This window comes from Canis lupus, chromosome 16 (genome assembly GCF_048164855.1).
Source record: "Canis lupus baileyi chromosome 16, mCanLup2.hap1, whole genome shotgun sequence".
Lineage (NCBI taxonomy): Eukaryota > Metazoa > Chordata > Mammalia > Carnivora > Canidae > Canis > Canis lupus.
In genome coordinates, this window is record NC_132853.1 from 13,929,448 (window position 1) to 13,943,218 (window position 13,771).

A 13,771-nucleotide genomic window follows, 5' to 3' on the forward strand; every position below is an offset into this window, starting at 1 on the left:
AGCCAAAGGCAGACACTCAACCACTAAGCCACCCAGGCGCCCTCCAAAATTTATTTTTTAAATAAATAAATTGAGCAGGGGAAAGGGCAAAAGGAGGGGGAGAGAGAATCTCGAGCAGACTCCCTGCTGAGCATAGAGCCCAATGCAGGGCTCAATCTCGTCCCCCTTAGACCATGACCTGAACTGAAATCCAGACTCAGATGCTTAACTGCCTGAGCCACTCAGGCGTCCCAATATGGGGGGATGAATGTTTTGTGGGCATTTCAGAAAGGCATATATACCATCTAGTTCTACCTCTTGAATAATTAAATTGAGAGCTTTTTTTTCTGTAAAAGTAATTCTATTGTGGACTTAAAGTCACTATCATGCTCTCTGTCTACCACACTTAGTTTACATTATACTGTAGGTATCTATGGGGATAACTCCTTTCCTGGAGCAAGTCCTCTATCTAAATTCTTTTAGGCATATGTTGGGAAGGCAAAGGTTGTTCCTGAGACTTCAAATTGTTGTTGTTGTTGTTTTAAGTAATCAGCCTGAAATAATCCACATGGCATTTGGGATGACAAATTTTGCTCCCTTAGAGAGTCTATTTCTTCTTTTTTGAATAAATATATTGGGAGGAATGATTCTTTATCTCCTTGGATGTTTCCTTGCAGGAACTAATGCAGTCAAAATTTGGGGCCAATAGCACAGCCATTACTGAGTTCATCCTGCTGGGCTTGGTGGAGACACCAGGGCTACAACCAGTTGTCTTTGTAGTCTTCCTCTTTGCCTACCTGGTCACAGTCGGAGGCAACCTCAGCATCCTGGCTGCCATCTTGGTGGAACCCAAACTCCACACACCCATGTACTTCTTCCTGGGGAACCTGTCAGTGCTGGATGTTGGGTGCATCACTGTCACTGTTCCCTCAATGTTGGTTCGCCTCTTGTCCCACAAACGTACAGTTCCCTACAGAGCCTGCCTCACACAACTCTTCTTCTTCCATCTCTTGGTTGGGGTGGACTGCTTCCTGTTGACAGCCATGGCCTATGACCGATTCCTGGCCATCTGCCGGCCCCTCACCTACAGCACCCAGATGAGCCAGACAGTCCAGAGAATATTGGTAGTTGTGTCCTGGGCTTTAGCCTTCACCAATGCACTGACCCACACAGTAGCCATAGCCACACTCAACTTTTGTGGTCCTAATGTGATCAACCACTTCTACTGCGACCTCCCACAGCTCTTCCAGCTCTCCTGCTCCAGCACTCAGCTCAATGAGCTGCTGCTCTTTGCTGTGGGTTTCATAATGGCAGGTACCCCCTTGGCTCTCATCATCACTTCCTATGCACATGTGGCAGCTGCAGTCCTAAGAATCCGCTCTGCTGAGGGCAGGAAGAAAGCTTTCTCTACATGTGGCTCTCATCTCACTGTGGTAGCCATATTCTATGGTTCAGGTATATTTAATTACATGCGACTGGGTACAGCCAAGCATTCAGACAAGGATAAAGGGGTTGGGGTCTTCAACACTGTCATCAACCCCATGCTGAATCCAATCATTTACAGCCTCAGGAACCTTGATGTACAGGGTGCCCTCTGGCGGGTGCTCAGGGGAAGGCAGTCACTGGCTTGACAAGGTCTTGAGGTCTGCAATGTCACTCCCTCCTTTTCTCTTTCTGAACTAAAAGAGAAATACTCTAAAGCCAGTATCTAAGACAAATTGGTCCATAATTACTTCTGTCTCCCTGCAGAGAGGATTTTATGTTAAGGATAATAGTTACTGTTTCCCAAAGAAGCCATGCTCAATTTACAGCAATAGGTGTGTATGCTCTACTAAGACCAGCCCCTTTGACAAATTACAGCTTCAGTCACTGTGTGCTCCCTTTTTGAATAGAAGTGAAACCTCAGAGCCTTGACTGTTGCAGGTTCATATCCCACAAAGAATCACTCTTTGGTTGGTTATAGCCAAAAATATCCAAAGCCCTCCCCACCACAACCACACTCACTTATAGGTCATGTGATTCCCTCAAGTTCAGGTATGGATGGTGTGGTTATAGAACCTAGCCCTAGATATCAAAATCATTTTATTTCTCCCACTGGGTTTCTACAAAGCAGAAAAAGCACCTCGATCTTTTTGTATTATACAAAGATAGCATGGATATAGGGGACAGAGAGGAGGTTGTATTGGGTATGTATTCTCTAGTAAGTCTGGAGAGCATGATCCCTGTGTGCAAAATTTTTAAACTCCATTAACATATATGATAAATCATATGTTATAAAATGAATGTTCCTCATCTATCTTTCCTGATATACTTCAAGTCTTTTGAAAAGATAATCTTTTGTAATGTAAATATCATTTAAACATGAAAAACCCCAAACTACACAATATGAACTTCCTCCCTAAATCCTCACTCTCAGTTCCCAAACCTTCCAGCTGAAATAATCCATATCTATAAATAAAGCGATATGACAATGTCTCCCCTAAAATTTCCCTTCTCAGTAGGAGAGTGGTCTCTAACCTAGAACATTCGCTCATCTTGCATAGTGCTTCCCAGGTTTTTGTCCAGTCCATATTTGGCTGTATTTTCCTTTTTGCCTCCCTTTGAGATGAATTGCCCATTCTGAGTATCTCTACCGTGCTACTGATGTTTCCCTAATCATTTCTCTAAAACTTCCTTTTGACCTACTGAAGCATGGCTTCTCCATGAGTTTTTATGGTGGTGAAAGAATTGAAAGGTAGGGTGAGATGGAGATGAAGAGAAAGGGCATGAGGAAGAGAAGCAGAACAAGACTGGAGGTGGAGAGTTTGTGGGAAAATGAAGAAGATGAGAAATGGGGATAAATAGGACAGAATTGCAAGCAAATGGGCTGAGAAGGAAGGATCCAGACCCTGGATGGGACTTGATGGGATACAGAGAAAGTGGAGATGGAAAGATAGAGAAATAGGAAAAGATACGTTAAGATGGTTAAAAGGTGAGACGGTTAAAAGGTCAGAGGAAGGAAGAAGGGCAATAAAATTAGTGAACCAGGGATGAAAGATGTGGGCTTCTTTCTGTACAGGGCTGCTTCCTGTCCTATACATCCAGCAATAACCCATTTATATGACCCTAATACCATCATTGTAGCCTATTCTCTCTACCAAGAATAAAAAAGTTTTTAAGCTTCACTGAAAATGCTAAAAACTATTCAGGGGAATCATTTTCTGTTTTCTTGAACAGAGGGTATTCCTAGAATGTTAAGGGAGCTTACCAGATGGCAAAAGGCAGTGCTGGGTATTTTAACCACTTGCATCTTTAAAATGTCATCAGAATCTGTGACTAACCATCCACCTTATCAACTTACTCTCTGCTTTTTGGGTAATGTCTGCCAAGACTATCAAAAGACAGGGGGAAAGGATAGCTCTTTCCTGATCCTTTCTTAGCCACCAAATAAACTTCAAGGATACAAACAGTGAACTTCCTCCAAGGGTCAAGAAAACTATTTAGGAAGATCTACAACATGGTGTTCACTTCATCACTTCCTCTAGTCAGCAACATTCTTGAGTATGTTCTTTACCTTGTCTGGGCCTGTACTTGACAGAGGCACAAAGTAACCATTAAGGTTCTTCCACTTACAAGGCCTCTGATTCTGCTAGTCTGAATGAATAGACTGTCTCATTCTATTTACTCTGAAGAGTTACCACATATTTCACCATCAATTTTTTCTACCCACCAGCATCTAACAATGCTGCAAAGAGGAGCTTATTTGCTTCCAAAATCCCTGTGCTTCTGGCCTTTCTTCCATATGAACATTAATCTAAAGCCTCAAAGGATGATTTCATGTGCAATCACTGGACTAAAATGGATCAACTGGTTCAGCATCATAAATGATGACCCAAGACACTGATTCAGCTGCACTCTGTTTACTCTCCAGGATCATAGGGTTCCTTTAACAATTTGGGAAATTCCCTTTCCTTTGGAATTTTCCTGGCTTTTTTATTCCAAATTTTATCTCAATCTTTTGCTACTTAAAAGTTTGTCATATATGTAATACATCATGTTGTAAAAGTTCAGACAATACAGAATGTCATTGTCACTCTTATTCCATTCTCTCTGCAATCCAAAAAATAATTAATAGTAATAGCTGTTTAGCTTTCACACAAATGAACACACACACACTTGCACAAACACATGCATGTGCAAATAAAAACACCATATTACTTTGCAATGTGCTTTTCCCCTCTCTGCATTACCTATTATATTTTACATATCAACCTACAAATCAATTTTATTCATTTGAAAGGGTGCATAATATTCCATCTATGCATAAACTACAATCTGCTTAACAAATCCCTATTGATTTTATTTTTCCTATCTTTTTGCAATTGCTAGTAATACAGAGGTTAACATTCTTATTTGTATATGTTTCCATGTAACTGAAATTATTTCACTAGTTAAATTCATAAAAGTTCTATGTGTGTGTGTACCCGTGTAAGGAAACACAATATTCAAAATTGGTGAATATTGTCTTTCTACTTGCCAAAAATTATTTTACATCTTAACTGGCAGTTTGTGAGAATGCTTCTTACCTCACTGGATGTTATAAATGGAATTATTTATTTTATAATTATATTAAATACTGCAATATTTTAAAATTTGAATTTCTGTATAAGTATGATTTGAGTGATTTTTATATATTTATTTCTTATTTGTATTTATGCTTTCAAAATTTCCAGTTCATGTTCTTGCACCTTGAGGTAGTTTATCTTAACAATTGGTAGAAACACTTCAGTTTTAAGGTAATATCTCCTGGCTGTGTATGTTGCAAATATATTCCCAATTTCCCACTTGTGTTCTACTTTGCATAAGCCTCTCTTGCCCAAATGAAGTTTGACATTTTTATGATGTTTATCTTCTTTGCTTTGTCATGCTTAGAAAAAATGACTTTTACATAAGAGACTCCTAACTCTGGGAAATGGACAAGGGGTGGTGGAAGGGGAGGTGGGCCAGGGGACGGGGTGACTGGGTGACATGCTCTGAGGGGGGCACTTGGCGGGATGAGCACTGGGTGTTATACTATATGTTGGCAAATCGAACTCCAATAAAAAAATACCAAAAAAATGATTTTTCTATCTAAATGTTGTATAAATATTTGTCAGTGATTTTGTTCTAGTATATTTACATTTATTTTAAGTTGAATATTTAAAATACAAAGATTTTATTTTTGTATCTTCTAAATTTTCTCCCAGTTGATAATAGCTGCACCAATCCCATAAAATGTAAGCTTGCTTGTACAGTGTACATGATTTTATATGCAGATATATAAATATAGCAGCCAGTGAAATAGCACAAGAGGTCCCCCACTCACATTCCCTCCTCAGCAACAATATTTCAGACAGAAAACGCTATTGTGGGAGTTTAGGGTTAGGACACTGTGAGACCTTGGTGGAACCCAAGACTGAGGGGGGCCTGTGCCCAGGTGGCAGATATGCTGGCTACAGACCTGGAAGCAACTCGGTCTCCCTATGGACTCCGCTACTGCCCTGTTTGGCCTTGGTCCTGTCACCAGCAACATCTGCCAAAGGACCCAACAGAAATCATGCCCATCTGGGCCCTGGTTAATAGTCCTGCCAACCTTGACCCTGGCCCTGGATACTGAAGAGCCCATGACCCAACTCCAGCCTTCTTAGCTGCCAGTCCTGTCCTGCCAGTGACAAGACAGGAGACACACTCATCCAAGCCTCTCAGGCCCTCCGACCTCAGTCCAACTGAAGACATTGAAAAGGCCCATAACTTGGCTCCTGCACCCCACAGTCAGGAACCAAGAATATTCTTCTTTGTCCAGGAACCCACCAGAAGACACACTTTTCTGTGCCTCTAGAGGTTGCCCCACTGACCCCAGTCCAGCTGTAGATTAAAGTAACCCCATGACCTTGAAGTGGTGGGCTAGGAACACTTGTGCTCACAAGGACCTGGAAGAAGACACACTCTTCTACATAAGCCTGCCAACCTGTAGATCTTGAAGAGTCCCTGTAACCAATATCCAGCTTCAAAGAGACATCTCTGCAGTTTATTAGGACCAGCTTCAGGCACCCTTGCCAGGAAGTTAAATCTTGAATCATGAAAAGTGCTTCCTTGTCAATTAACTCTCCCTATTCAGCCTTACATTCCACGTACTCCTTTGGTCCCTATGACCCACTCCCACATTGCTCCTCTATAAACAAGAGGAACTTCTAGTTCTTGCCAGGATATATCGGCTAATGTATTAGTTTCCTATTGCTGCTGTGACTGACTGCCACACACATAGTGATTTAAAAAAACAGAGATTTATTCTCTAATGGCTCTAGGGGGCAAAAGTCCAAATGAGTTGTACAGGGCTAACTTCAAATGTTAGCAAGGAAAGTTTTTCTGGAGGCTCCAGGGGAGAATGCATTCCTTGTCTCCCCCAGTTTCCAGTGACTGCTGGCATTCCTTGCCATGTGATCCCCTCACTCTCTCTCTGCTTCCTCTTCACATTGCCTTCTCTTCTGTAATCAAATATCCCTCAACTTGTCTCTCGTAAGTACTCTTGTGATGACGTTTAGAGCCCACTTGAATGGTTCAGAATCATCTCCCCAGATGAAGACCCCTACCAATCACACTTACAATGTCCTATTTTTCCCACATAAAGTTAATTTCAGGGATTAGGACCTGGTTATCCGGGGTGGGGGGCATTATTCAGCCTCCCACAGCCAGGTATGGGATTCTTTTCAGTGAGTAAATGATCTCTTGCATCATAGGTGGGATTGCCTTTCTCAAAATATGCTGGGGCCTAATTCCAATTATTCTGGAGACACAAAGGAGACATGGGTAATGTTCTTGAGAATGGCAAAAATCACCTTGCAAGGCATCTGCTTTATATGAGGTCTTTGCATGGCCAGCAAACAAAAGGTTGATTTCCACCAGCAAAGGAAAAGGGTTGCTTTTGCCAAGTGGCTACACGAGAGACTAGGGCTTCAAAATTCTCATGCTCAACCTCTCAAATATCCCCATTCCAGGACTCAGGGTCTCACTCCTTCCACAAAAGGGATCTGGATTTAGCAAAGGAGACCCCACCCCCCAGCCCCACCCCACCGAGCTGCACATTCACCTTCCTTGTAGCTCTGCCACCCTTAAAATTAGGTACAAGAACTGATGTTCAGGGCTGTTTGCCTTGTGGCTGAGAAGATTAATGTCTCAGGAATGCTGCCAGGGAAGTTTTCTGGCTTTCACAACGTATCCTAAATTGATCGTTGGCTGACCTGGGCCTATCATTGTTCCTTCAGGGACCCAGGAAAGTTAACAGAAACTACCTTTAATTCTTAAAACTCCACAATTCTTGTAATAATCATGGTTCTCTTCATATTCATGTGCTAGTGCTAGCTAGCACATGACCCAGTGCTTCACCTTTCACCTCATCCCAACATACCACAACGGAGTCTCAGTGGTGAAACTGTGCTTATCACCAACCTCACTCACCCCAAAAAGTGGCGAATGGTCCAGTTCCAGAATTCCATCTGGAGGACATGCTTCCTAGGGCTACTCCCAGTACCAACTGTCTTAGTCGGGCTCTCCCAAAAGCAGAGATTGAGACCAGATGCAGCTTAACCGGGAAGTCATCTCAGCAGCAGGAGCCCCTGAGAGGAAGACTGAGGTTATGAGGATACAAAGAAGGAAGAAGTGTCCCTGACTGAGGGGTTCAGCACCAAAATCTCTGCTATGGATGTCCAGCAGAGACTTGATTATGCATGAGGATATAGAACGCCTCCAGAATTGTCTGAAGAATGGGTGCTGGGGTGTTTATCCATTGGCTTCCCTTTGCTATTGGCAAGGTGCTATCTTCAATCTGAGCACACGTGCTCAGACCTAGCGAGCACCCCATCCCCACTCCCAGTATTTATGGCATCAGAGGATCCTAAGGAAAAGGCTACCTTCTGTCAGGCTGCCACAAGCAAAGCCTGTAGGGAACTGTCCAACCCAGCCACAGCTGAAATGAAGAAAGGTTGAGGGAGATGTGAGTCAGATATCTGATATGTCTACCACAGCATGCTTCCTAGAAGTGTCGTGAGGATTCACAGGGACTCCAGGCTCGTAAAGTGCTTAGCATATTACCAGGTACCAAGCAAATACCTGTAAATGTTATCAGTTGGTATGCTGATGTGTTGCCAAACCTCTACTAGCAGCTTAGTGAATCTTCATTTAATCTGCAAGCAATGCTCTATGATAGGGGATATGCTCATTTCCCAAATGAGGAAACTGAGGCTCAAAAGGGAACAGCAACTTGTCTAAGGTCAACCACTAATAATCAGAAAACAGGTCTGTCTACAGTGCAATTTCCTACTTTAGAAGGCTTCTCTGGTGGAAGACAGAGCACCCTCTCTTGGGAGAAAAGGGTTGAGTAGGTAGTGTTGAGTATAGGAGTCAGAGGAACACAGCCCTCAAACTTCCCACATCTTCTGTTTACTAGTCTGCAGCCTTCACTGGGGCTTTCAATCCCTCAGAACCTGGCCTAGACAGGCAGCTCCACGGGAGTGCTCCTAGCATAATATAGCTCTTCTGCTCCCATTTTCAAAGTCATTGAACATACCCAAGACACAGTCCCAAGGGCTCCCACTAACAAGGCCCTGAGGGAGAAAGCACCACATTCCTGAGGACTCATTAAGAAACTGGGTTTGAAGAAAGCTTCTCCCCCTTGCCTCTCTTCTGGGGCCTCCTCATCACCAGGTCCAAGGCAAGTCTAGAAATTAGCTTGTCTCTGCTTGAAGGCTCTGCTTGAGTCTGACATCTGAGAAATAAACCCCTCCCTTAGCAAACCTATATCTAGTCCCACATACACTAGCTTCCTGAGTGGCTTTGAGGATTTTAATAAGTTCTGTAGACCTCAGTGATACCACCATAAAGTGGAATTTATATTACTTCTCCTAATTATCTCTTATAAAGCTAGGGTTAGAGATAAACCCTCCTCCCCCCCTTTTAAGAAAGTCTAAATACCAGAAGGTATAAGGTATGGTTCCTATATTTAGGAAGGGTTGTTTACAAAACAACTTGTCTCTCTCCCCATCTGTCTCCTTCCTTCTGGGAGGGATAACACTGTAAAGAGTATACCTCTACGACAGAGAGAATATCAGCTTGTTTCCCTCATTTGTTATATATTGTCCCTTAACTTGCTTTCTGGTGGATAACTGTGTCTGCATAGCTCTTCATCTTCTTTCCTGAAGAGCCTCACTGGCTTCTATACCCATGGCCAGGTGAGTATGCTCTGGGGTCCTAACCATGCTCTTACAAAGCAGAGATGGGACCTCATTGCTGCCATCAGCTCAAATCTGATTTTTTATGTGGTGCAATTGATATCTCCTAGAGAAAGAAAACGTTTTAGGAGAAGATCTGAAGACACAATCCAAAAATCCTGGATCCTCAGAAAAGGGCCCCTCTGTCCACACCCCCATTTCTTGGAAGCCTGTTCTCTGTTAGTCTTAGGAGAGAATATGAAGGGATTCACTGAGTCTGGTTCACTGCCCAGGACCACATCAGGCAAATTCCACTGCATCAGGCAACCTGGAAACTTCACTCCAGTTGCAGGTCTTGTTGAATCTTTTTGTCACTGGGAACATGGAGGGATTGTTTGGAGTTCCAGAGTAGGGAGCTGTAAAAGCTGGGTAAGGAGAATCTGGGACTCATAACAAAACTCTGAAAATGATAATGCAGGAAGAATTCTCATGATGGGCATCATGGTGACCCCTTAGATACTCTGGATGTCTCTGGATAATCAGAAGTCTCCCAGAATTCCACTGATTTCAAGAAAGCTGTATCTCTCACCATCTGAAGGTTGGTGGCAGTTGCTTTGTTGTTCTTTTGTCTTATTTAACTGTAAGGTATGCCCCCTTTAAGGGCCTTATTCTTTTGAGTAGTTTACCTGAAAGGAAACATGTTAGTGTGTACAGCTACATTACCTGGTTGTCCCATAAAACCAAGGAAAGTAGTGTTCTCTGCAACAACCTTGCACCCTATACCTGTCTCTATACTTCCCCTAAATCACACTAATCCATAAAAGTCTAGCTCAAGTTCCAATTTGTCCAGAAAGTCTTCCGTGACAACACTGGGCCATGCTCTATTTCTCTGCAATTCTGTGAACACTTGAGCCATTCACTCATTTATTTAATAAACATTGAGAATCTACTATGTCTAAAGCATTATGATAAGTATAACTATTGTAAAACTGAATGAAATGTTTTTGGTCCTCATGTCACTTACAGAGAAGTAGGGGAGATATACTCTACAGAAAAATGATTTATCAAGAAGATAAACAATAATAAGTTACATGAAATAATGTGTTGTAAGAGCTTGGGAGACAGACAGACAAAAGTTTTGATACAGGGAACTTCCAGGAAACCACTCTTAAGTCAAGACTTGAAATATGTGGAAAATGGAGTTGGAAGAGAGCCATTGCAGGTAGAGAAAATGGCATGAACAAGGAGGTAGAAAATCACAGGGTCACAATCTAATCCTTATGTTAAAATAGACCCAAAAGGGAAAACAGAGAGTAGTTCATTGTGCTTTAATGTAGTAAATGTATAGAGCTGCTATCCACTCATTGATCTGTCCATTTGCAAAGCACTTATCAATTTCATTGATGAGGAGTATGCCTGAGAATGATCCTCCATCTCACCAGTCATGTGATCCTAGAATTTTAAGGGTATTTTAAAGATCACTGCATCCAAATTTTCACTCATGTGAGCCCCTTACTGTTTCCCTTCTGTTAGTCACCAGACTCCCAAGTGCTTCCCTCTGATTCCAGTGTATTCTATGCAAGGGCATGACATTACTTTTAGGAAGCTCTAGCTCTACTTATTCCATGGGCAATAGACAAACATTGATTTTTTTTATCAGAATCTTATTACAAGATCTGCAAAACTTGGCTCAATCTGGCTCTCTATTTATGTGTCTGCTTCATTTGAGGATCTCTCCTTAGAGCTATTGGTCAAACCACTATGTCCAAGTCAAGGACAAGTGGAAGGTAGCTGTGCGATGCAGAAAGCCAACTGCACCCAGATGCAGCCAACCCACAGGTCATGCTTACAGCATTGTTTTTAGAGGCAAGTAGCAGATACTATAAAAAGAATAAATAATTTTAAGCTGTTATTCAAAGTCTAATGTAAAGGCTTAATTAGCACCAAGAATATTAACAATTTATTGACCAAGGGAGTTTGAATTTATACTTCAGCATATGTCCCTCACCTTGGAGAAATGTACCCGGTGACCTATCTGATATCTGCAATCATGGGTCTCAGCCTTGCTATATCTTTGCTTGAACTTCAGTATCTCTAGAAGCTTTGAAACGTGGGTTTTCAAATGCTTTCTGGTGTCTCTGAAAATATTAATTTTTCTATTTTGAAATCTGCTTATTGGTTTGAGCTGATCACCCAGAATAAAATGTTGAAACCCATCTTATTACATTTAAAGAGGAAGTCTGCTTTTGCCTTAATTCATTTTCCCAAGTATTCTTACCCTTTCAACTAGGACAGGATGGGAGAGACAAAGCTGTGATGATTTTGGACATCTCAGCTAAGAATGTAATTAAAGGCATTAAGGATCAGTGAGTGAGGTGTGACCTGGGGAGTGGAAATATCCCCTAGATAGTTGAGAACTTACCTGACTGAGGCTCGGAACATGGGAGGTTTAAACATTTGTGTTGAATAAATAAATCAGAGTGGACTGATAGCTCCCTTCCTGGGACATTTCCTTACAGAAACTCATGGATCCAGAAGTTGGAGCCAACAGGACATCTGTTACTGAGTTCATTCTAGTGGGCCTAGTGGAAACAGAACAGCTACAGTCTGTGGTCTTTGTAGTCTTCCTCTTTGCCTACCTGGTCACAGTCGGAGGCAACCTCAGCATCCTGGCTGCCATCTTGGTGGAACCCAAACTCCACACACCCATGTACTTCTTCCTGGGGAACCTGTCAGTGCTGGATGTTGGGTGCATCACTGTCACTGTTCCCTCAATGTTGGCTCGCCTCCTGTCCCACAAACGTACAGTTCCCTACAGGGCCTGCCTCACACAGCTTTTCTTCTTTCACCTTCTGGCTGGGATGGACTGCTTCCTGTTGACTGTCATGGCCTATGACCGATTCCTGGCCATTTGCCGACCCCTCACCTACAACACCCACATGAGCCAGAACGTCCAGAGAATATTGGTAGCTGTGTCCTGGGCTTTAGGTTTCACCAATGCACTAAATCACACTATTGCCCTAACTACGCTCAACTTCTGTGGTCCTAATATAGTCAATAACTTCTACTGTGACCTCCCACAGCTCTTCCAGCTCTCTTGCTCTAGCACCCAGCTCAACGAGTTGCTGCTCTTTGTGGCAGCAGCCTTCATGGCTGTAGCCCCCTTGGTCCTCATCACTGTGTCCTATGCACAGGTGGCAGCTGCAGTTCTACAAATTCGTTCAGTGGAAGGCAGGAATAAGGCCTTTTCCACATGTGGCTCCCACCTCACTGTGGTTTGCCTTTTCTATGGTACTGGTATCTTCAACTACATGTGTCTTGGTTCTGAAGAGTCTTCAGACAAGGATAAAGGGGTTGGGGTCTTCAACACTGTTATCAATCCCATGCTGAACCCACTTATCTACAGCCTTAGAAACCCTGATGTTCAGGATGCCCTGTGGCGGGTATTTGTGGGGAGGAAGTCATTGACCTAAGGGCTAATAGTGTCCCATCTTTCCTGCCTTTTCTGGATTAAGAAAAACTTCCCATGAAGGCAATAACCTAGAAAAATGGTCCATAGCCAGTATCTCTCACTGCCTGAAGATTTATGTGATGTATTTGTCCTGCAAAGAAGCCCTACATAATTGATTCAAATTGATTTAATATTTATTAAATTGCTTCAGTGATCCAGAAACTCTCCTAGGGGACTAGTAAACAAAAAAGACAGAAGTCTCTGCACTTATGCTGCTCACATTCTAATGAAGAGAGACAAAATATATAAATAAGCATCATATATGGAATATCACAGAGCAATAAGGGCTATAAAGAAAAACAAATAAAATAAAGGGATATGAGCAAGTGCCCTGGGTAAGTTGCTACCTTGTGTGTGGCTATACTCATTTTCTGCATAGATTTGAAGCCTTGGAAGCTTGGACAGCAATGTCCTGCAAGGAATGACTATTGGCTAATAGGTAACCAATTAACCTAAGTAACCAGGAATACACTGTGAAGTGTTCTTCAGGTAGGGACATAGGATTCCACCAAATCAGAATGCAGAAAGCCATTGTAACCATTGGCGCAGGGCCAAGTTTATTCTATTCTATACTTCACCTTTGACCTCCAAGAAAAATCAATTTCTTTTCTTCACTACCACACAAGAACCCATTAGGATGGTTAGTGAACAGACAGGGTCTATAGAGAGAAATGGATCACTAAATTAAAGCTACATTAATGCATACATGACATATCTTCATGTCAAAAAAAGGAATGTTCCATCTCCATCTCTGCCATGTCTTTGTTATTGGATGAATTTTTTTTGTTGACATATATGATAAAGTCTTTGGAAGAATGAACATTTATACTTCAACCAGGCCCTTCAATTTTTTTTCCAGTGAGAAATGTACAATATAACCTTTTCCTTCAAAATCTTATTTTTAACTCCCAAACCTCCTAGCTCTGACAATGCTCATAAATGAAGTTTCTGGGAGTGGTGTCTCTTCCTAACTTTATAATTACAACAGTATAGCTCCAATCCAGAGAATTTTCTCATCTTAATGTTTATCCAGCCTTCAACTCATCTATTTCTGATTTGC

General features: G+C 42.2%; 2 protein-coding genes across 2 annotated transcripts; both read left to right on the forward strand.

Moving 5' to 3' along the window:
* The first annotated feature begins 650 nt into the window (after window positions 1-650).
* Window positions 651-1,610, forward strand: LOC140607429 (olfactory receptor 3A1). Its single transcript, XM_072782170.1, has one exon. The coding sequence runs from the start codon at window positions 663-665 to the stop codon at window positions 1,608-1,610; it is 948 nt and encodes a 315-aa protein (XP_072638271.1). The 5' UTR covers window positions 651-662.
* A 10,103-nt stretch (window positions 1,611-11,713) lies between these two features.
* Window positions 11,714-12,673, forward strand: LOC140607430 (olfactory receptor 3A2-like). The gene has a single exon (XM_072782172.1). The coding sequence runs from the start codon at window positions 11,726-11,728 to the stop codon at window positions 12,671-12,673; it is 948 nt and encodes a 315-aa protein (XP_072638273.1). The 5' UTR covers window positions 11,714-11,725.
* Window positions 12,674-13,771: the final 1,098 nt, after the last annotated feature.

Bases quoted from the DNA above. Each gene is read 5' to 3' on its own strand.
- LOC140607429 (XM_072782170.1), top strand. From the start codon at position 663: ATGCAGTCAAAATTTGGGGCCAATAGCACAGCCATTACTGAGTTCATC.
- LOC140607430 (XM_072782172.1), top strand. From the start codon at position 11,726: ATGGATCCAGAAGTTGGAGCCAACAGGACATCTGTTACTGAGTTCATT.